General features: G+C 48.4%; 1 protein-coding gene across 4 annotated transcripts in view; it reads right to left on the minus strand.

Annotated features, from left to right (window-relative positions):
• Positions 1 to 23905, minus strand: part of MRAS (muscle RAS oncogene homolog) — a 54530-nt gene that overhangs the window by 28174 nt on the left and 2451 nt on the right. For 3 of the 4 annotated variants that reach the window (XM_016151179.2, XM_036218944.1, XM_016151178.2), the window contains exon 2: positions 1974 to 2184. In XM_016151179.2, the coding sequence (XP_016006665.1) occupies positions 1974 to 2166 (193 nt within the window). In that variant the 5' untranslated portion in view covers positions 2167 to 2184. Of the gene's footprint in view, positions 1 to 1973; positions 2185 to 4430; positions 4536 to 23905 lie in introns of all 4 variants that reach the window. The other variant, XM_036218943.1, reaches the window with a different exon arrangement.

Genomic DNA, 23905 nt, shown 5'->3' on the forward strand with positions numbered 1-23905 from the left:
ACCTGAAGAGCCCTGTATCTATTAAATAAATTGAATTTGTAGTTTAAGACCTTCCTACAAAGAAAACTTCAAGCCCAGATATCCTCTTAGGTGCATTCTACTAAATATTAGAGGGAAAAAAATAATACCAATTTTGTTCAAAGTCTTCCAAAAAGTTAAAGAAGGAATGCTTTCATATTCATTCTACAAAACCAGCATTACTCAACATTACAAGGAAACTACAGACCAATATCTCTCAAGAACATAGATGCGAAAATTCTAAACAAAATTTTAGCAAATCAAAGCCAACAATATGTAAAAGGACAATTCATCATGACATGATCATCTATGTAAAAAATCCAGTGGAACCTATGAAAAGGCTAGAATAAGTGAGTTTAGTAAGGATGCAGGTTACAAGATTAACATACAAAATTCTATAATATTTATATATATTAGCAACAAATGATCGAAAATTGAAATAAAAACAATATTATTTATAACACAGATGTAGGTATAAATCTGATGAAATGTGTACTCAAAACTACAAAAAAAAATGATGAGAAAGGTAAAGATTCAAATAAACAGAGATACTGTGCTCATGAGTAGGGAGGGAGACTCAACATTGTTTAGATGTCAATTCTCCTCAAATCAATCTATAGCTTCGACATGATTCCAATCAAAACCTAGAATTTTAGAATTTAATTGATTCTAAAGTTCATATGGAAATGCAAAAAACCTAGACTAGCCAAAATAACTTTGAAAAAGAACAAAGTTGGAGATTCAAGAGTACCTGATTTCAAGACTCATTATAAAGCTACAGTTATGAAAACAGTGTGGCAATGGTGTTAAGATAGACACAGATCAAAGACATAGGATATACAGATGACCAATTTTCATCACGGGTGCAAAGGCAATTCAGTGGGGGAAAGGACAATCTTTTCAACAAATAATGCTGAAATAACTGCATATTCATATACCAAAAAAAGAGAAGTTTGTTCTATACCTCATACCATATGCAAAAATTTACTCACTATAGATCATAAACCTAAATGGAAAACCTAAAACCATTAAACTTCTAGAAGAAAATATAGGAAAAAAGCTTTGTGACCTTGGTTTAGGTGATGATGTCTTAGATACAACACCAAAAGCATGATCCATAAAAGAACTGAGAAATGGGACTTGACGAAAATGAAAAACTCTGGTGTTTGACAGTCGCTATTAAGAGGATGACAAGCCACAGACTGGGAGAAAATATTTGCAAATCACATATCTGACAGAGGACTTGCATCCCAGCGATTTTCAAAACTCCCCTCCTAGAATGACATTGTATGATTCATGACTGTTTAAGACAAGGATTCAGAGTACGAAGTAATAATTAGGAAGAAGAGTACAAAGTAATAATTAGGAAGAATCTAGAGAAGTGGCTCTCTAACTTCAGCATCACCCGGAAGCTTGTTAAACACAGATTCCTGGGCTTTGCTCTCAGAATTTCGGAACAGGTAAGTCCTGAGGGTTTTCATTTCATTTCTGACAGGTTCTCTGTGATGCTGCTGCTGCTGGCCTGGCTACCACACTTTAAGGACTGCTAATCTAGACCAATTTAAACTAGAAACACGATGTCAGATGCAAGTTTTTTCCCTCCAAGGGAAAATTACCAAATAAACTATGCTTATTAAGAAATAATTTATTGCCCCCCTCTTTTTTTTTTTTAATGGAGACATCTATAAGTTTTAGAGCTTCTGATCAGACAAGAAATAACAAACATGGCATCACTGAGCTGGCATGAGTCTAGCCCTGTCTCTTTGTTGAATACATATTTTAGTTTCCACAAAGCTGTTCAGAATTCACCCTGGAAACCATGTACGGCCTTGTACCAACTGTCTCATAATGGCAACCTGAAGGAAGCCATCATGCCCCACTGAAGCCTGTCACCTTTCCCTGACCCCCTATATCTCATGCCCCAGCCCCATGCAGGGTTGCCATCCAGGCCTCACCGTCCAAGATGGCCCATTGATTGTCAATCTCTGTATGTTTCAGGTAGGAGTCCTCGATGGTCGGGTCGTAGTCAGGCACAAAGATCTTCTGGAAAAACTGGATGGTGAGGGCACTCTTGCCCACGCCTCCATCCCCCACCACCACCAGCTTATACGTGGGGAGGTTGTCACTGGGGACGGCGCTGGTCGCCATGTTTCTGGTGGGTCAGACCTGGGGAAGCAAGACACGTATAATGAGGCAAGGACCTTTCCCTTTCTGACTTAGGGGGAAATAGTCATGGGTTTTCCTGCCTTGTTAAAGAGTAATGATCACTTCCAATTATAGAAAGTTTTGAAAATGAAATGCAAAAGAAAATTAAATTGTCACCGCTAGTCCCACCACCCACAGACAATGTTAAAATAATTTACTTAATCGTTTATTGAATACCAACTGTGTGCCAGGCCTGATCTTGGGGACAGAGCACTACTAGAGGCCATGTGGTCTTTAACAAGTACAGCCAAAAGCTTTCCCACCACTAAGCTTTGCCCGATGTACAGGTAAACATGAGGGCGTTAGTCTGAGCAGGGAAAGCACAGAGGTTCACCTTGCTCATCAACTGATCACTGGCCTGCAGTGATGAGAAGGATTTGAGGCTGTCCTTGAATAAAGGGAAAGGGTCCCAATAGCTTAGCACACCTAAGCTCAGGGTGTCAGGGGCCCCTTCCAACTCTCAGAATTCTGTGATCCCAGCTCCTTTTCCTCATTCTTCTTGACCTTATTAGGCACAAAGTCATGCTACAGTCTCGAGGCATTTGGTCAACCCTGTTCTAGTTGGGGAGGAGGAAGGGGAGGAGCAGGGCTATGTTTTGTTTTGATGATATTGAGCCTAGCTAAGGCAGTGGTTCTCAAAAAGGGGCAATTTTTCCCCCCAGAGAAATCTGCATTGTCTGGAGATATTTTTGGTCATTGAATCCAGGAGAGTGCTACTGGTACCTAGTCAGCAGAGGCCAGGGATGCTGCTCAACATCCTATAATGCTCAGGACAACTCCCATGACATGGCAAAGAATTATTCATTCTAAAACATCAATAGTTCCAAGGCTGAGAAACCTTAAGGTAAGGTGACTAGGAGGGAGCTGGAAATGTGGGCCAGGACTCTGACGAATAATTGGACCTTAACAGATAAGGGCTGGTTGTGAAGAGGCCATAGCAAAGGAAAGGGTATCACAAAGTGACAAAGAGGAGAGGCAGGCAGGAGAGCATGAAAGGAGCACTTAGAAAAATAGGAGGGAAACCAGGATCTAGCATAATGACGGAAGCCCATAGTTTCCAAAATGAGGAGGATGCCAGCGCCAGATGTTAAACACTGGTGGCGTCGAGGGAAGAGTCACCTAAAGAACAACTTGGGGGTTGCTGCCAGGGACCTGACCTGCTAACTTCGGGCCCTGCCAGAGAGAAGCAGTATTACCTCCTTGGAGGGCATGCCTGGGTAGCATGAAAACTGACCCTGAGCTGAGGGGGTTAAAACTGGATCTTACCTCAATGTACTAGAAAAGAAGGAGTCTGTGCAAGTTGGGAGGAGAAAAGGCACAGTGTGTGTGTGTGACTGGTAGTAGGTTGTCAGGCAGCCTACTACCAGGAAGACAATGAACTGGGTGTCCTGTTGTATTGCTGCTGGGAAGGCCATGGGCCCCTCTGAGCCACAGCTTCCTTGCCTACCAGATTAAGGTGGTGGATTTTTACAGTTCTTTTCAGCTCTAAATGCATCCTTAAGTCTAGATTTCGATCGAAAGGGTGTTGGACATAAACGTAGATTATCAGGCCACACTGATTTGCATGGGGGCTACAGGCAAGGTCATTGCATAATCTTCGAAGTTACTGGAGCCTGATGTTGACATTTAGGATTTCCCTGCAGTGTGGGGAAGTGAGGGCTTTCAAACACTGAGGGTGAAAGTGCAAATGTGTTCAAACAGGGTTAAGAGTACACATGCATCAACATACCAAAATTCCCAATGCACACGCCCTCTCTCGCTGCTAGACGGCAAACATTTATCCCAAGGAGATATTCAGACAAGTGTACAAAGAGGTTAAAAATTGGGAAAAAATGAAAAATAACTTACACTTTGGGCAGGGGGAAGTTAAAGAAAAGGTTTATCCACACAGTGGATACCATGCAGCCATGAAAAAGGATGCTATTCCCTAACCTAGAAAAAGTTTATTTCATGTATGAGAAAAAAAAAAAAAAGGCTGCAAAACAGCAAGTAAATGTGATTGTACTTCCATGAAATTACCCATCTGTGAACTGCACGTCTAGATGTGGATTTAGGCATAGAGAGGATTAGCAGGTGGCTGTCTGTAATGCGGGTTTCAGGGCCCTTTCTCGATGTTTCTATTTTTTTACAAGCATGGGTTATATTTGTATACCAGAAAAGCTTAACAATATTAAAATGTTCCCAACAAAATAAAATGTTCAGGCCACCTGAAAACGTGCGAGTCCCTCCTTCGAGTGGGGATTTAAGCTCCTTCGGTGCAGGACAGAAGGCCAGGTGCCAGCCGCAGCCCCAACGGCTGGTTCCACATCTCCCTACAAAGATGGGGACAAGCTGAGCTTCAGAGAACTGAGCTCTCCTGCCTGACAGAGACGGTGATGCAAAGGGGCCAGAGAGGAGCTTTAGGGAGACAGAAATGGGGAGAGAGGGTAAGGCCGGCTCCCTCTCTCATTTGCCTCTCAGGTCAGGGGCGCACGGTGGCAGCTCCTTGCTGCTGCTCCTCCTTAACTGCTGTCCTTGCCGGGCGTGGATGGTGACACTGGACCAGGGTGAATGTAAACACGTGAAAGGCTGTTTTTTATTTTTAAAGCTCCTTTCCATTCTTTGCTGGCAGCGGCATGAATAAAAAGTACTAAGTGGGTAGGAAGGTATTGGGAAGGAAAATTGTTTCTCTTGGTTTTCTTCTCAAAGTAAAACAAGATAAGAAACACATTAGTAAACATGATAGAGGACATGAACTGAACCTTTGAGTCGGTGCTCAGGCAACGCACAGCGGAATCACCTGGGGACTTGCTAAAAATTGCCCTCCGCCTGCCATGCAAGGCAGCTGGCAGGAAACGGTCATATGAGGGCCCCCTTCCTTTCACAGTGCCCTGCACCAGGGGCTGAGCCCCAGAGAGACCACGGGGAGCCAACTGAGGGTTCCAACTCAGCCTCAGTGGAACAGGGTTAGAGTGCACAGTTAACACAAAAATTGGACTGGGTTGCTCATGGTGAAAAAAATCTTTAGTGCTGCTCATAAGTGATGGGTCAAGTCTGGGCTCCTTCACCAGACAATCGAGGCTGTTGTCACTGGCTTCCACCGCTGACCCCTCTAGCAGTACCTGTGCTGCAGCCCCGCACACTCCACTCTCTCCCCCGACTGGCTTTGTGTTCTCCCAGTTGCCCTGCAGCCACGCTGAGTCCTCTGCACACTCCCAGGGTCCCTGGGAGAGCACACGCCTCTTAATGGGTTAGGCCTGGGCCCCAGAATCACCTCTCCTGGGAGGGACTGCCTCTACCACAGGTTTGAGGCCTGAAGTTCTTAGTGCAGAGGCCACCATCACACCTAAAATCTTCTATACATTCATTATGCACAAAAGGGCAGGAAAAGCATCTTGTCCGTGTCTGTAGCACCAAAGCCTGGCATAGCACCAGCACGGAGCAGATGCTCGCTGAGGAACTAGAAGCTCAACCCTGGAATTTCTGAACCGCTGTCAGACAACTTACTAGCCACAGCCCTGGCCCTCACCATGCAGAGGGTTAAGGGGCAAGTCTCCCAGCCAGAGGTTGGGACTGTCTCCCTTCCTCTACCAACTCAGGCCAGTCACACAGATAAGACCTTTCGGGAAGCAACTGTGAGCTCAGGAAGAAAATAAGGGGTTGCTAGAGCAGGAGAATGAGTCCAGAGAACCCCCGATTCATAAAGGCTTTCAGCCAGATCTTCTGTCAACGGGCATGTTTTTCTAGTCTTCGACCTCCCCCAAAATAATCCTTGACTAAAGGATGTCTTTGTAAATGGGGGAGGGCAGTCAAAATGCCAAAGGGCGTACACCACTCTCTACAAAACAGGCTGTTCTCACGTGGTGTAGAGAAAGATTTTTTTAAAGCCACCACAGGCTATGACAAAAGTCACCACAGTATAAAAAGCTGGTTGGTGGTTAAGGAACAAACTGCTTACATTCACAACACCCCTCTTGTCCAGTCTGTTCAACTAGAAAGCATCTTAAAGATCACTCTAGAATGGTAGTTCTTTACCATTTGGGAGTCATGGATGGCCCCTCTGAAGTGTGTGTGGGGCGGGGAGGGCAGGTATAAGTAGACCTGAGGTTCTCCTTAAAGTTTTCCCACAAATTTTCTGTGCTGGATTCTCTCCTTCTGACCAACTGAGTGACCTTGGACAAGTTACTATTCACAGCCTCAGAGTCTTATTTGCAAGATGGGGTTGGTTAGGAGTCATATTTTACAGGATTGCCTTAAGCATAAAATTTAAATGTATGAAAGGTATTGAGCTCAGAGAAGGTGCTCAAATGTTTGTTCTCTAGCCTTGTTTAGTGTGTGTGGTGGGGAGGGGAGGGGGCGGGCAGGTAATGAATCTGACTCTCCCATGGCTCCTCTGCTCTGAGCTCCCCCCAACCCCCGCCCATTCCCAGCCTCCTCCCCCGCTGCCATCTCATCTCGGCTCCATTGCAGTCAGATTAAATAGGCCTGTGTGGGAATGTCACCCATCATTTAGAACACTGTTTCCATGGGAAATGGCTCTGAGGTTCCAGGCAGCCCCCTCCACTCAGAAACCAACTTTTGGAAGAGCAGCCACTTGGCCACTGAGCGCTGGTTCCTATGGCAACCCCAGCTCAGAGTCTCTCCCAGTCTACAGGCAACCCAAACCCTCACTCCTGCTGGAAACTTCTTCCTAAAGGGCAATATTGCTGCCTCGATAATCTTAACATGTATATGAAAATGGAAGTATTTTTAAGCTGAGCAATAAGCTTTTGTGGCTGCTGTCTTTCGCTCCCTCTCTTCCCATTGTTAGCACCATCTTGCATAGTTTGAAGTTGTTTCCTGAATGGCAGATTCACCTCCCCAAGCAGCTCAAAAGTTCTATGAGGGCAAGAGCCACATCTCCTCATTCCCTTGCCTCTCGCAGGGCCAGGCAGAGCCCAACCCGTGGAAGGCTCAGGCTCTATCCAATGACTTCGTACTGCCTCACTGCAGCCACCCAGCCATCCAGCCCTCCCTTGGGCCCAGAAGGTGGGTGTGATGCCCATTCTTCAGAAGGGGCAGACTCATGCCCCTGGGGGGTGGGGCTGGGTAGACCAATGACCCCAGAGTAACGTTTCCACCCAGAAAATTTCAAATTATATTTGGAGGGTGTCTAAGACCTCCTGGGAGAAATCTTGTGCAAAACCCCCCTCAGTTCTTAGGAGAGACAGCCTGGGGGGAGCGGGGATATAAGTAACAACCTGCAGCTTTGCAGCCAGGCAGCCTGAGTTCCACTCATGTCTCTGACATGGACACCCTGTGTGACCTGGAACCTTAGCTTCCTCAGCTACGAAACAAGGGAACAGGATGCTCAAGAGTGTATGAGGCCCCAGTAAAAACAAAAACAAAAAAACTCTAAAACCTGGAGGGCTCCCTAGCAAGGGCATATTTGCATTGATATGTAAAGTAGCTGGGCCCCTGGCCTCTTCTAACCAGGTAGACTCCCGTGATTTGGACCCTTACCTGCCCCATTCATAGCCCTAAGAGCACCTGTACCACTTAGGGCTGCCGGGGCCCTAATACTGTACCAGATATAAATGCCTAGGATAGCAGTGAGCCCTAGCAGCTCCCCCAGTCAGTAGTGCTCAGTGGTAACATCTCCAAATCTGCCCCTTCTCCCCAGGTTCCCAGTTTCTAGGGCTTCTACAGAGCTTATTTCCCAAAAGAATACCCCAAAACACACCCATTTTTCTAAGTGGATACATATGACAGAAATGGCTTTGGCTGCAGACACTGTCAGGGGTCCATGGGCTTCCTGGCCTCTCCATGTACCCCACTCCCCCAGCCGCCGCCACTTACTTCCTAAGCAGTGTCATACAGTCCTGGCCAGAACAAACAGTGCCCAGGATAGGCTACAGAGCAGTAACACCCCCACCATTCAGTGGACATCTATGGTGGATTGGTCAGACACCAAAGGCCATACTTGGAACCATCACACGCCACTGCCTTACACTCTTTTGGAAATTAGTTTTGCAGTATGGCAAGACTTTTCTTTGACTGTCATGATTTCCTAACCTACAGGGCACTCTTCCTCCTTGTGGCTGCTTCCCTGGCTCTGACTACGGACAACAGATTCTCAGAGCTGGGACAGTGGCCAACTCGGGGCCTCTCCCAAAGATGTTGCCAACTTTATTTAAGGTTTAGTTTTTACCGCTTTTTGCTTCTCGGTTTCTATACTAATTATATTAAAAACTCTCCCAAACCCCATGAGTTGAGCTACAAGTTTTCTAGGTAAATAAAGATGGAAGAGGAGGACGCGTTCACTACTAATGGAGCTCTTGGGAGAGCGAATGGGCTTCCATTCACACTGAGCCAAATCAGCCCTGGGAAGCTAATCTTACCTCTGTGATATCTGGGTGTACCCAGCTTGGGGATGAGGACACACTGGGAGGCGTGACCCACGCCATGTGGAGGAAACGGCTCTGCATTCCAAGAGCTGCCCTTCCCCTCTGCACAATTCCCAGAAATGTGCAGCTTCCCTAGGGCTGCCGATTTGCAGGCTATGCATAAGTAGTGTGCAGCCCCGCCGGGGTCTAGGCCACTTGGCACCCCTAAAGGCTTCACTCTCTCCTCCCTAAGACCTTGCTCTGACCCTCTGTCTCACACCTTCGCTAACCCAAGCCCAGCACCGTCACCACACCACTCAGGAATCCACCCGTGCATTCGGCTCGCTCCATTATTAAGACAAATCACCCACCCAATCGTGTGTGTTATTTTATGTTGTAAAGCAGCAGTCCCCAAACGTTTTGGAACCAGAGACTTGTGCTCCTGTGAGAATCTAATGCCTGATGATGAGAGGTGGAGCTGAGGTGGTAATGCTGGTATTGGGGAGCGGCTGCAGATACAGATGGAGCTTTGCTCACTTGCTTGCCCGCCGCTCAGCTCCTGCTGTGCGGCCCTATTCCAAACAGGCCACCACTACCGGTCCGCAGCCCAGGGGTTGGGGACCCCTGCTGTAAAGGATCTTAACATCATCGGGCCTAGATGATAAGTATGTGGCATGGGTGCCATCTCTCCCATTCCCAGAGACATGGCAGACATCACTAATCAATCGGGGTCCTCTTTCCCGCTCAGTCTTAGAACCCTTTTCAATACAGCATCCTTGGCAGCCAGAACCAGGTGATTGGTCCAGAGAGGAAACCTATTTGCCATCCCAGATCTAACCTACTAATCATCTGATTCCTTTCAAAACATCACACCTAGTGGCCATCTTTTTCATAGGAAGGGCTCAGGACATTTTGGGGTAGCCTGCCTGGTTATCTCTGCAAATAACCTTTCAGGCTTCACTCTCCCCTCCTCAAGACTGCTCTAGCCCTTTGTCTGACACTTCTGCTAACTAACCCAAGCCCAGCACTGTCACTGCACCACTGGTTATCTCTGGAGATAACCAGGTCTTCTGTTAAGACAAGTATCAGATTGTATTACCTAAGTCTTCTGTTAATACCTCAGCCCCTACTTTTCTACTCCGACAAATCCAAAGTCCTCCGTCTCTATCACACCTGGACTGCAAGCAGCAGGACAAAAATGGTCAGACGGGAGTTCAGAGATCCAGGCAAAGGCCAATCCAGGTGAAGGACACAATGCCCTTAGGCTTACTCACGATCCCCAAGTACCATGGAGCCTCCTTATGTCACAACTGTTAACACCAATGTGAGAGTGCCTCGAGGACAGGGCCTGGAGCTTAGCCATTTTATGCCCCAGGACGATGAGTCCCAGAGTAGGTAGGTATACAGAAACCACCTGGCATAAGAATTACACTAATGATCATATTAAAAATAACAGGAACACTTAATTAATGCAAGCAATGTGTCAGATGCTGTTGGAAGATCTTACAAAATTCACTCATCTAATTCTCACGATAAACCCTACAAGGTGTAACGTTGGTTACCTCCATTTTACAGTTGAAAAAACTGAGACACACAGAAGTAAAACTACTTTTCTAAGGTTACCTAGCTAGAAAGTGGCAATGCCAAGATCTGAAACCATGTGGTGTGGCCATAGCCTACGGCCAGCCCTTCATGTTAGGCATCCTTTTGTGGATAGCAGAGCAATGGGTGGCTGTGGAATCAGGCCAGGCCAGGCTGCAGATCCAGGAGTGCCAGGAGGAGGTCAGCAGGGATTCGGGGAGGTGGCGTCAGAGTCAGGAAGGCTTCCGAGGCCACATCGTTGTCCCTGTGGGAGGAGCAGCTGAGGAGGCCAGCATCCAAGAGGCACCCAAGGCAAGTGCTAGTCACTAGGAACAGACACGCCCTCATCCCAACTGGGACAAGTATGCCAACAGGACATAGGGCTGGTACTGCCAGGCTGCCTCCTGCCCTGAGGACCAGGGGCAGTTGGGGGGATCAGGTAGCTTTGAGACCCCCATTTTCCAGCACCTCTGTTTAGGACCCTCTCTGCTGTGCTGGCCTCTACCCAATCCCAGGCCTGTCTCCTCATGATCCTACAAACCAGCTACTCCCCGCCCAGCTTGGGGCAGGCCTCTCACCTGGAACCCCTTACCAAGGAGCTTGAGCTACAGACTCAGATAGCCTGCAAACTTAGGCAAGTTATTTACCTCTGTACCTCGATCACCTCTTCTGTAAAAGTGGAGACGTGGCAGCATTTGCCTCATGGTGGTCATGAAAGGCTACATTTGTTCACTTGGCCCAGTGTCTTACCCACAGTGAGTGCTTGATAAACAAAGTTGTTATCATCAGCAGCATCCTTCCAAGTCCACCTCAAGTCTCCCCTCCTGCAGGAAGCCCTCCTGTCTCTCCAGAGTCCTTCCTGAGTTCACGCCTGCAAACTGCAAGTTCCACAGACAACTCAACAGATCTTAGCCCCTCACAACGCACTCCTTGATATGCTCTCACACCAGCTGCAGGCTGGTCTCAGCTCCCACACTCTGCCTTGGAAGACAGCATCACACCTCAGCCTGCCACTGTCGTCCCGACAACAAGGCTGGAGGACGGCAAGCCCCCAAGTGCTTGCTGACTGAATGACGGATGGGCCTTAAGCTCCTCAAAGACATTTTCCCGAGTATCCAGAAGATGCTCGTTCGCTGAATAGACTGAGGAAAACACCAAAATGCTAGGAACTCAGCATTAGATATGGTTTTCCCTCTTTGGTCTTTAAACTCAGGAATGCTCTCCATTGTAAACCTAGCCCTTCTCTGGGTGCCTCCTTGGAAAGAAAAAGCAGGGCATGTGACGTAAGAAAGGGCCCAGTTTTTTGATCCTGGAGGAGTAAACTGGACAAGCCACCAGTGTTGGCCACCCTTCCCCCAAAATAAACACATGCTCAGACTCCAGGAGACTCACGCCTCCAGTAAATTGTCTCGGTCCTACGAGCTGGGTATGGCAGGATGAATGAGCCCCAGCCCCTGGCCTTGCGGCTCCTGGTGTGTGTGGGGAGGGCGCACCGACCAGGTGACAGGGCACAGGGCTAAGTCATGTGGGAGCACGGGAGCAGTGAGGGGCCTCTCACCTAGCTTGAGGGCACTGCAGAGGGCTTTCTGGAAGCAAGGCCAAAACGGGGCCAAGTCAGCATTAGCTGAGGTGAACAATAGAGACAAGTATGCCCTATGCGAGGGTCAGAAGCTGCAAAAGTGTGAAGCGTGGAGGCATGAAAACTCAGGAGCCACCAGGTACTGCCAGCAATGTGATGCCTCTACGACAGGCCCACAGGAGTGCAACGCCGGCCTGCTGGGTGGCTGCCCAGTCCAAGGGGCCTACCAATCTTCTGGATAAGGTTAACCAGAAAGAAAAGCCCAGAGGAGACCAGATAACTAGCATGGGGCAAATTCCAAATGTTCCAGAAGCTCACGGGTGAGGAAAAGAGAATGGGAAAGGGCTACGGGGTCAGGTGGGAGCAGGAAGGTCACGCAGGCACAGCCACAAAGGCCTGAAGGCAGGAATGTGTGGGGTGGCACTTAATCTCCCCGTTTTGCCAGCAGAGAGATAGAGTCAGGGACAGTCAGGCATTTGCCCAGGGCACAGCTTGGTCAAAGACAAAGCTGAGATTTGGCACCCAGACCTGGCGATTAAAAACTAAAACTCTGACCCACTCACCCACCCGGCTAGTCCAGGGAGCCTGGTGGGCCTGAGAGGTTCTCAGAACTAAGGGGTTAACAAGGGCCCCAGTGTCCCGAGTCCACATAACCCTTCAGAATGACACACCCCACTGGCATCCCTGAGTAATGCGATGTTGCCACCTGGCCACTTGGCCCTCACGACCTCAGAGGTCTCACCCCAGCCCCAACCTGTGTCCCTATGCCCCACTACTGACAAGGAGGGTAGGAATGAACTCAATTCAGGGGTGAGGGGCCAGGCTTACCACTCACCTCTGTCGGAACCTGCTCATAGCTTCTTTGGGCAGCAGCTAGGGGCAGAAGGGAGTAAGTGGCTTTACAATTAAATTCTCATTCTCAGTCCTGGGGGCCTATTAATATTTTCCTAGGACTGGAGCAGTCTCACTCCTAGCTAAGGAGAATTCCTCAGCCTTAGACAGAAATATCCATGCCCACTGGAAAGGTCGCGTTGCTGGTCACCCCACCAGGGAGGGCCAGCTTCAGAACATTCTGGGATTCCTGAAACTGAGGGCCCTCGGACTCCCCAAAGCCTGGTAGGCCACTAGACTTACCTCACCCCTCAGAATGCCCCTCAGCTCACACCCAGGGAGGGCTCCTGTGAGCCCCTTGCCTCCGCACAGTGCCTCTTTGGGCTGCTCAGGCTTAATCTGTTACAAACTGGACTCAGTGGCCCCCACCGCTCCCGGCCTTTAGACCCCTTTTCCTTCCTTTTTGCTCAGCGCTCTCTCTTCCTCCCTCAGCAGCTCAAACGTCCCTTTACTCAAATCTGAGGCCAAGGCCTAGCAACTCCGCCACGTGAAGCATGTCCACCTCAGTGGCTCGGCTCTGCCCCCTGCCTGGGCCACCCTTGCCCTCCTACCATACCAGCTTTATCGCCCTTCAGCCACCCCCTGAGCACACTGCTCCTCCTGGAAAAACCACCCCTGGGTGCCTGAAGCTCTCCCTGCTGACATGGCACATGAACCTTCCCTGAGCTGCCCCCAGCACCCCTTACCCCCTCATGCAGCCTCTGCTCCCACTGATTCCTAGTATGACAGGGATGGCACCTGATTTGTCAGGGCTCCAGCCCCTGGCAGGGTGCTTTCTGCCGGTGACTGTTCTCTGCTGCATTCCCATTCCTCAGTGACAACTCCCCCTCTGTAAGGAGCAGCCTCCCTGTTTTCCCCAGGAAGCCTTTCTTACACCCAGCCTCCCAAAGTGACCCTTCCCTCCTGGGCCTGCTCCTCCTTCCCCAGGCCTCCTCCCGCTGAGCTGCCCTGCTTGCGTCTTCGGAGTGCCAGCCAGGTTGGCAGGCGGCAGCCAGAGTGCTCTGCAGCCACTATGGCCTCTGACTCCTCATAGCCACCTCACCAAGAAGGCATCGTTTAGCCTGTTAGTGATGATGAACCCTGAGATCACAGAGGCTCTGTGGCTTGTGCAAGGCCACACATCTCCAAGTGGCCACAAAGCCCCCAGGCACATGGCAATCCTGCCTCTTCTCAGAGACTGCCCCTCTTCTCCCCTCGACGCCAGGAGCTGGGAGCTGTTTCATCATCACGTTTCTGCTGTTCGGGTTGGGCAGTGGGGCTGAGGGCTGCACCTTATCTTTTTTATCTAAGGGTCCTACCAGAACCCTGCACAACTTTCTCCAGAGACACTCCAGGCGTCTGCTCCCTGCATTTCCAAAACGCAGGGTTGACACTGGGAACCGGCCAGGAGTCTGGCTTGGGTGGAGGGTAGGCAGGGGTGCTGTGGGCGCCGTGCCCATGGGCCACGCAGATCCAGGAGTGGTAGCAGCCCTTCTGAGGGAGATGCCAGGGGAACAATCCCACTAGACACGCACGCAGGCACCAGCCGAGCAGGAGGAACAGGTGACGACGAGGAGCTCCTTCCCTGCCGCCTGCATTCCCGAACACTGAGCCCTCAGCAGCAACCTGGCCGGCCGTCTCTGCCTCCTGGGCAGGGAATACCACACCCCAACCCCAGAGTCTTCTGATGACAGCAAGACAACTTTTCTCATACTATCTTTCTCCTGAGTGGGGGTATGTGGCACTAACTAGAACACAGTTTCACGGGTTCACCCTTAGGACGGTCCCAGCCTGGAGGTCTTGTCTCATGGACTTTGAGGCACCCACCAGTCCCCTTTGCTAAGTGGCACAGGAGAAGAACAGAGGTGGTGACAGAGATCAGAGGGCAGGCATCCCTCAACATCAGTAGCCCCTGCCTGTCAGATGGAGACTTCTGAACCCCAGCCCTCCAAGAACCGGCTGACCACCATCTCAACGGCTTTACCCTACAGCAGGAAACAGATGGACGACCCGAACTCGCATGTTCGCAGAAGCAAGGTTGATAAATGGGGGAAGTGGACGGGTACAGGCAATGGAAAAAGGTAAGGACTGTGGCAAATAGGTGAGCGTGGTCACCCTCCACCACCTGACCGCTGCCACATGGGGATATCTGCAACAGGGTTGGCCAGATAGTCTAAATTTATTAAGAGTGGGCAGAAATCTGAATTTTTATGTGAAACTGATTTTTTAATGTTGGCTAGCAATTTGAAAGTTTTACATATTATATAAGCTAAGCCCCCTCCCCTCACTGGGTAGCCCCAGCCCCCAAAGGCACCTGCTGCCACCTCTGACCTCCTGCAGCATGCTTCTTGGCATGAACACAGAGTGGCAGGGCCACTCCAAGGCGGACCACTCCGCACTGCCTTGGCCTGGCCTGGCCTGGCTTTGGCAGCAATGAGGTGTGAGATGAAAGGAAGTGCAAATGATACTGGCGGGGAGCAGCCCCATGGGAGACTTTCCAGTCCAACAGCCTTTCAGCGGCGGCGGGCTCAGCCCACTCTAGGAGTGCATCAGAACCCAGGGAGGTGGAGAGCAGAAAAGCACATTCAAAAACGACCATTGCTTTGATCTGTTTCCACCATTTATACTCAAATTGTTAAACACTGTTAATGAAAAATGTGGCAATTTTTACGTTTGACCCAAAATGAGAAGAAACAGGGTCTAGGCTCTTCCCTGGAGTGGGGACAGATGATCTAACCTCCATTTTAAAAGAGTAACCAGACTTAGAGAACTGAGCAGGAGCAAAATAAGAGAGAAACTTCCTGAAAACGAGGCAGGCATGGCAATGAGCAGCCTGAGGCGGTGTGGAATTTTTCTAGGCGAGGGCTATGCAGCAGGCCTTGGGAGGCAGGAGGGTCTGGTTCTGCACGGTTGAACCAGGGCCAGAGGTGGGTGGGATGACTTCTCGGGGGCCTTTCTACACTGGGGATTTTAAGCCCATTCAGCTGGAAAGGCAGGAGGCCACTTTTCACATCTCTCCCTGAGCTCTAAAGAGCTGCTGCGTTTTTCTTGCCCTCCTGAGCAGCCTGGCCTGGATGGATGGCTAGCGCTGGACAGCAGAGAGGGGCAAACGGCAGAGCTGGCAGACCTGCTCCATTGCCAAGGGGCAGGACCCATCCGGAAGCCACTACTGGCAGGTGGGCCAGCCTCCCGTCCCTCTTCTTTCTACATATAGCATTTTTATAAAATGTCATCGACCACAGCATTTGCTCCTCTGCTAGGTGTGTGATCTCAGGCACACTTTTTGGCCCATTTGTGCCTCAGTTTCCTCACTTGTTAATAACAGTATCTACCTCACAGAGCTGTTTTAAGGATAGAATGACTTAATATAATGCAAGTACTTAGAACAGTGCCTGGCACATGAAGTGTTTGCTACGATTATCAGCAGCAGCATGTTGCAGGAAGTCTTGCCAGTGACCCCTCTACCAAACTGGCCAGAGGGGTGCCTGGGGCCAAATGGGCTCTGTTTTCCAGGCTGTCCCAAAGCACTCAGGCCAGGGGGAGGCAGGTATTTCCTTCACCTCCTACGACCCATTCTACAGGGAGACCCTAGCCACTCAGCTGGGCTGAAGTATTACTGCTGGGCTACCCCAGGGTTCAAGAAGGAAGTGCATTTCATTTCTGATGACTGGAAGAATAATCGTGACCCACAATCTGTGCTGGCTTGTTTCAGGGGTGCAGAGGAAGGGAGAAGCTGCAGAGCTATGTCCCACCCTACATCCCATCTGGCGGGGAAAGTGAGGCAGATGTTAGGAACATGGAAATGCTTCCAGCAGGCCAGGTTTTAAATCCTGGTTATGCCACTTACTAGCTGGATGACCTTGGAAAAATTATAAACTTCTCTGGGCAAAACTATTGTTGGTAGATGGTAACAGCAATCAGGCTGAGTCCTGTGGCTAGGGATGATAATTATAATACCGTTTATTAAGTCCTGACCATGTGCTAAGACTTTACATATACTTCCCTGCCCACTCGCCTCCACCACCCCTCAACCAGACTAGGTGAGATAATTCCAAAACACCCAGCTGTCTGTCTTGGCAGTAGTTTGCATGTTGGTACTTAACTGCCTAATTGTATATGATGTAATATGACATCCACACTAGACTGTCAGCTCCACTAGGGCAGAGCCTGTCCTGTTATATCCTCCACTGTATCTCTGGCCCCCAGTACATGCTTGGAATAAAGAATGTGCTCGATAAATATTTGTTGACGTACATCAGCTCTAATCTTCACAGCTACTCTTAAAATGTTCAGAGGAAAGAAAAATTAACACTTGGGTTTGCTCTGGTCACTGGGGAAGAAGGCCTAACTCAAGAATTCAATGTGGCAAGTACTAATGATAGTAATAATCCCAGAGCTTCTGGGGCTCTTTCTGCAGGTGAAGGTGCAGAACTAGGGTGCATAACTCTTGTTTGGATGAGCTCTTTAACAGCTCTTTTCAGATGTCGACTAGGTCCATAGCCGAGTCTAGAATAGATGTTATTACTACTCTGCAGTCAAAAGGAAATTTGGAGTTTTCACAAATTCTGGGGGAAAGTATCCTAGTTAGTAAACTAGGCTTGAGGAGACAGCCAGGGAGAAATTCTCCAAGGGTGTGAGCAGGCAAGGAGGGGATGTCTGAAAAGTTTTAACTTCTGCCCTGTTCTGAGCGATGGGTAACTCCCTTTCTTATAGGCCCTTGTGTGCATATAAGCCCTGTTACAGACAACAGCCATGGCATGGTGGGGCTTAGGAAATGAGGAAAGCCAGCACTATCTACACATGCAAAGTGTGGCAGCTGATCCCTGCCACAGGCCAGACGGCCAGTGCGCACAATGCCCACCCTGAAAGCCCCAGAAATACTGCAGATGGGAAGGGTTTTTGCCAATGCTTGGGTAATTTTTAAAGAAATAAATAATATACTCAGAGAACTTCTCCAAGGAGCAATCCTTTGGGAAGAATGAAGAAATATTGGAGGGATCGCCTCCCCATTTCCACATATGTGGGATGAGGGCCTGACTCCATATCACTGGACTAGAGCAAAGAGAGGGACAGGGTACCTGGGACAGCTGCGTTACAGCAGCATTGTCTCCTGTTATAAATGTGGCAAAGGAGGCTCACAGTAGTGGGGGACTTGCCCAAGGTCACACAGATAACAAGGAGAGGGCAGAAATTAGAGCCCAGGCCCATGGCCCTGCCCACTCTCTTGTGGGTCTTCTAGGAAGGGAGGGAGGACTGAGCTATTCCCTCTCCCTCAAGCCGCTCTGGCTGCCCGTTCTGCAGGCCCTGCTGGTGAGCCAGTACCCTGCCAGACGCCGAGCCTGGGGCCCTCTCCTTCCACACAGAGCCCCTCCCAGCAGCTTTCCTATTCACTCACACCAACCCCAAATAGAAAAAGTCCCTATTAAATGCTTTATTAGAATGGGTATTTTGTTGAAGTGCCAAGTGACCTGCTCCTGCTCCCCTTTTCCATCCCTCTAGCTATCCATCCCCAGTTTGAGTCTAGAAGTAAAACAAAGGCTTTGTTTCTTTATTTTGATTTCCTCTAAAATCTCAAACATGCAGGAAACACCCACCCAATCCCAGAGAAGTGGACTCAGGCCGATGTCCGCTGCGGTGGGTGGGGTCGCGGGTCAGGGAGTGGGGGTGGATGGGAAGGCTCTGATGCCAGCTGACCTTAGCCCCTGGGAGTGCCACCAGGGCACCTGGGCCTGGCTTCCCTAGCGGGAAGAGAGGGGCTTGGATGTGAGGAGCGCAAGACCTTCCCAGCTCTGCTGCCCCAAGAATCTCAACTTGAGGAATGTGGGTGTGGAAGGATGGCTGAGAAGACAGATCTCATACAAGTTATTTTATTCATATATGCCCCAAGGCTTGGGGACAGTGACTCCACCCTTTTCTATCATCTCCTGTTATAATAAAGCAGGCATTGAAAAAAGAACATGAAAGAGGCTATTTTGGGCTGCTGAGCCTACTTGTGAGAAAATGGTACTCACCCAGAAAGACGGGTTTGCCTCTACCTCTTCCTTGGGACCTCATTTACAGTGTAATGAAAATATAAAGGGGTGAGTTTGTGGGTTATCTATAAGGGGGGAAGTTTTCAAAAAGGTGTTCTGAAATTTTAAAGAAAAAAAAAGAAAAAAATACCCTAAACTGAATCAAAATTAACTTTGCTTTTAAAATGAATACGTAATGCTTTGGGGAGGCAAGAGCCTGTCCAGCACATCTTCAGCAACCTCCATATACTTTCACTTTTAGTCTGGGAAGCCTAACGCATAGTATGTAGAGCAGATTCTCTTCGAACCAGAACACTTCTTTAAAAAGTGGCCCTACAGCCTCATTTCAAATAAAAAGATTAGGGGGTTGCACTTTAGGGGAGGCACTCTATTCTGTTTCACTGACCTGTCTATTTCTATGCCAGAACAGTGCATCTGTTAGGACTAGTCCTTTCTCCTTACTCATCAAAGGGTCTATAAGCAATGCTCCAATGGAATTTTGAAATATTTCATTTTGGTCAATTTTAGCATGGATTTAGAAGGGGCAAAATTAGAGATAGTGAAACAGTTGCAATGCAATTCCCATAATCCAAGTGAGAGATGTTAAGCCTAGGGCCAAAGGAGAGATGGCTAGAAGGGAGAAGTTTAAGAAAAAATAACCCAAACGACCAGGATTTGGAGAAAAAATAAAAGCGGGCCTGCAAACATAACATATATATATATATATTTCTGTATAATCAAATAGGAATTGGTGTTGTAATATGTTTTACTGCCTTCACTGGTACAGGCTCCGATGGCTTCTATGGTGGGACAAATACCAATGATGCAGGTCTTCCTGAGGTCTTGGGGTTCCCAGCCCTCGCTGGCTTTGCAGCATCTCCATCCGAGTCCTTTTTGGCAACTCGGGGACAGAAAACATTTCAATTCATTCTCATCACTTAATAAAGAGGACTTTCCAGCGTTCTGTTATGAAATTCATTTAAATCTTTGTCCCCAATCACGCGTGACGCCCTGAAAATGAGATCTGCCTGGGTGTGAAAGACTTTTCCAGATGTGTTTGAATCTTTTCTGCCCAGCTTTAAAAAGCAGCATTCCTCTGCTGTTCTAACTCCAGCCCAAGCTCCATGCAAGCAGGATGGCATCAGACTCCAGCTAGAGAGTCAGTCGGCGGGTGGAAAGAAGCAGCCAAGAACAGCTGGGTGAGACACTGTCATGGAGAGCTTCCACCTCTGCAGCTGGAGAGCCGCGTCCCCCACCCCACCCCCTCCCCAGGACCAGGGACCAAGCACCTGTGTGTTTTTTTCTGGGAAAGCTGAGTAAAGGGATAGCTGCAAAGACGAGGTTAGGGATTAGAAAGGTTCTACACTGTACTGTAGTTTTCCTTCCTTTAAAGTAGTTCTATACTTTAGATGATAAAATGCATTTTGTTAAAGATCTTTTAATATGAGCTGCTTAACTAATCATTGTCATCTAATTATAAAAAGAAAATCATCTTTTTCTCTCTTTTCCAAATATATACATTCACCATTTAAATGACAGTTCAGTTTGGGCAGCTGTGACTAAATTATGCTCTACAGCCTGGCCTGAGTCCACAAGGGTTAAGGCAGGAGTTTTTTGAGGGTAAATCAACTTTTTTGAAAAGGGCTAAATCTAAAAATGCATACTCATCCTACTCTCTGGTGGTTTCTCCCCAGTGTGGTCATAGGTAGCAAAAGCATCTATCAACAACCTTGATGGACACCTAGGTGGCATTTTCATTGAATTAGCTGGGAACATTGGCTATAAGAGCCAACACATGGAAACTCAGGGACAAGGCTCCAAAAGTGTACCATAGGCTGAGGACAGGCCCAGACCAGCCAGGCCTAATGATGAGGAATACTCTGAAAAGGGTCAAGTGCAGACAAGACCCTTGCACCTGTTCGTTTTGGGTAATGGGTACGCGGTGCTTGTTATATTATCCCTTATGTTTCCTTTTCTTATTTTTCAAAATTAAAAAAAGTTTATGAAGTGCACAAATGATTTAGGGGTTCATTTCTGACTGTATGATTAATGAGAGTCAGGGAAATCCACTGCCATCTAGGCTCTCTGTCTGCCAACGAGCCGCTTCTGCACCTCTGTGGCTTCTGCTGCCTCCTTGTCTCCAGGCTGCTCCGTCCCCTCTCTTCCTGAAGCCTCTGCTCCACCTCAGCACTGATTATGTATGATCATGCCCCCATAGGACATGTCCCAGGAATACCGGGAGAGAAGAGGCAGGTCGTTTTTGGTCACCCAGTTCTGGGAGCAGTGTGATGGAAGGAATGTGTACTTCGAGACCAGGCAGACCCTGGTCAGGCCCCTTCTCAGACTAGGACTGTGAGTGGTTTCTTTAACCTTTCTGGGCCTTGGTTTCCATATTGGTAAAAGGCTAACAGCAAAATTGTTAGGTTGAAAGATGGTGAATATAGAGCGTCTAGCCCACAAGTCTTTGTTGAAGGAAAGATGGAAGGGAGGGAGGGATTGAGAGAGGGAAAGGCAGGCGGACATACAGAGAAGCTGTCTTTAAATCACACCATCTGAGGAGCAGTTGAAGAAAGTAGTGCTGCTCACGCTAGAGAAAAAACATGACTGTCAACAGTTTACGTGGGATAGATCCAGTGAGACAGCTTAAGGGAAGAAAGGAATGAACTTTGCAAGGATAAGAGAATCTTCAAATGGAGTGGCCTGACTTGAGGGGCAGCAATCTTCCTATCTCTAGGAGGGTCCACCTGAAGCCTCGCAGGCTGTGTGGGAGGGACTTCCCTGTTGAAAGTTTCCCAGCTTTTACTCAAGGGGTCACTTAAAAATCTTTCTTTAGCTTTAGTCTGAGCTAAATACCCATTATAAAAAAAAAGTTGGACGTGATAGCTGCACTTTTTATAATACATATAAACAAATATATAGTAAAATAAAAGATGCCGTATGTGTCCCACCTAAAATCATCTCCTTCACCACTATGAGAAATATGCTCGACTGGGTCTGAATCCAGACCACAGAGGCTCCAGGGGCCCCCTCTGGGGCAATGATTCTGTTATCTGAAGGTTGCTTGAATGCTGATAATGCTCTTCATTTTTATAACCCTTTCTGGCTTCCCAAGCATGTTCTCATCGGTGTATTTTATCTAATCCCCATGACAACCCTGAAGGCTGGGCAGAGAAGTCACAGACGGTTCCTAGGCCCCTGCAGCTCAGGAACCGCCCAAGGCCCTATAGATAGTCACAGAGGACCCGAACCAGAGCTCAGAGCTCCCAGCTCTCCACCCCACCCTCTATCATTCTACCACTACTGGCTGCACAGCCAAATCCTTTCCTGGCATTCTCCAAAACCTCATTAGCAATACAACCCAGACGTAAATCATGATATTTTATCCATCTAAATGGCTGAATGCCAGGTTCTCTTGACAAGAATATGCCCCTATGAGATGCAGAATGTCACCTCAGCAACCAGCAATGACCCACATTGTCATTTGGCCACTGGCCATTGGCAAGCCCCACCTAGTAAAGCTACCAAGAATACTAAATGACAATGACAGGGACATTAAGAAGCTAAATGCACATTGATACTTCATGACGCCCTACAAGATGGCATCAGAAAGCTGCCTTGAAGCATGCCAACAGCTAAAAATGCCTAGGGGCTCAGTGGTGGGGGCCAGGCCAAGGAGAACCAGGGGTCAAGTCTCTGAAAATAAGCAGGACAATCTCATCACATGCAGCAAGAATACTACCTAGAAGACTAGAGATGGGCACCAAGGAGTGTAACGTAGCTGTCATCTTAGCCAGTATGGAGCATGAGGCAACAGTGGCATTGCCCTCTTGGTCACAGTTCCACAAGACAGACCCACTGGCTGACTGCACAGACTTCAACACAGGCTGAGAACTGACAGCCATCCCACTCTATTTTCATTCTTGACACCTGTCTCTACCAAGATGGCATGCTGGCCTGGTGGGCAGATGGACACAGTAGGTCCTACATAAACAGTAGTGAAATAATGTGGCTTAGACCAAAGGATCTAACCTGAGATCCATGAATCCCTTGAATTGCATGCCCAACTTTGTATATCCAAGCAACTTTTCCCTGGGCTTCTTATTGGCATATTAAAGAGACTGTGACCCAAAAAGGTAAAATCCATTGCTCTGCACATCGGACCCTCAGTCTTCTTAGCTATCTGTCCCATGCAAGCACTTGCTGGAAGTGGCACTAATATCCCATCCCTGTGTATACAGACCTCATGTAAACTGAGAGCATCTTTGGGAGATCTAAACTCTGTTTAACCCACTATTACCTGAAGTTTGTTATTTGCAACCAAAAGCATTCCCACTGATCGAGTACCACAGGGCCCAGGGGCATCACCTAAGACTATGAAGGCTGGCAAGGCCTCAGGATCCACCAACAAATTTCTCCTGAAAAGGTGAATTCTCTCCTCAGCTTTTAGTCAATGGGCATCTACCAGATGCCCCGGGGCACACTGGGAGCTCACTCAGCTCCTTCCTTTTTCTCATCCCCAAAAGCAACAGTACCTTATAGCCAACCAGATGCCTGCCCAGGGCCTGGCAGGTACAGAACTCCTGGAACTCAATGCACTCTCTCTAGACACTTGAGCACATTTCAGCTTTCCACAAGAATGTGTTCCCACTTAGTTCACGAGTGTGGTTGGCATAAATGACACAATGCTCATGAGCGGGTATGTTTTCAATCACTTGCAGGGGGGCACACTCCATTTACGGGCATTTTGTGGGTAGAGCAATGACTATACCAGATGTGAAATACAAAACGGATGTTACAGTTCCCCGAGAACTCACTCAATCCAGCAGGCTAGTCAACATGGAATTCTGATTGATATTAGGGTCAGTCACCCCAGGAGCTAGTTCAGTTCATCAGAGCCCAGAGGTCCTTCCTGGTTCCAGGTGATCAGTCAAGCTCAGGAACCAACCCCGGGGATAAATAACTTGTCACTTTATAAGCGGCTCAAATAACTGAAAGCGTGAAACACCTTTGGTTAGAGCTAATAAAATAAAAGTTATACCTGTCACAAAAATGTCTTATGTAGGTGAAAACATTAGTAGTGGAAAAATACAAATCGCCTTATACAAGAGCAAAGCTGGCAACCCTGGAAGACTGCTGCTTGCCTCACCAGGGCTCAGCAGAGGGCCTTGACCCCCCTGCTCCATAAGGAAATGTTGAGGCCTCTAGGGGGAGGAGCAATTTCCACCAGAGCTCCTGGCTTACTCAACACCCCCTCTTCCCCAGAAAGAGGCTGGCAGACCCTGAAGCCTTGAAAATCC

This window comes from Rousettus aegyptiacus, unplaced genomic scaffold (genome assembly GCF_014176215.1).
Source record: "Rousettus aegyptiacus isolate mRouAeg1 unplaced genomic scaffold, mRouAeg1.p scaffold_m13_p_4, whole genome shotgun sequence".
NCBI lineage: Eukaryota > Metazoa > Chordata > Mammalia > Chiroptera > Pteropodidae > Rousettus > Rousettus aegyptiacus.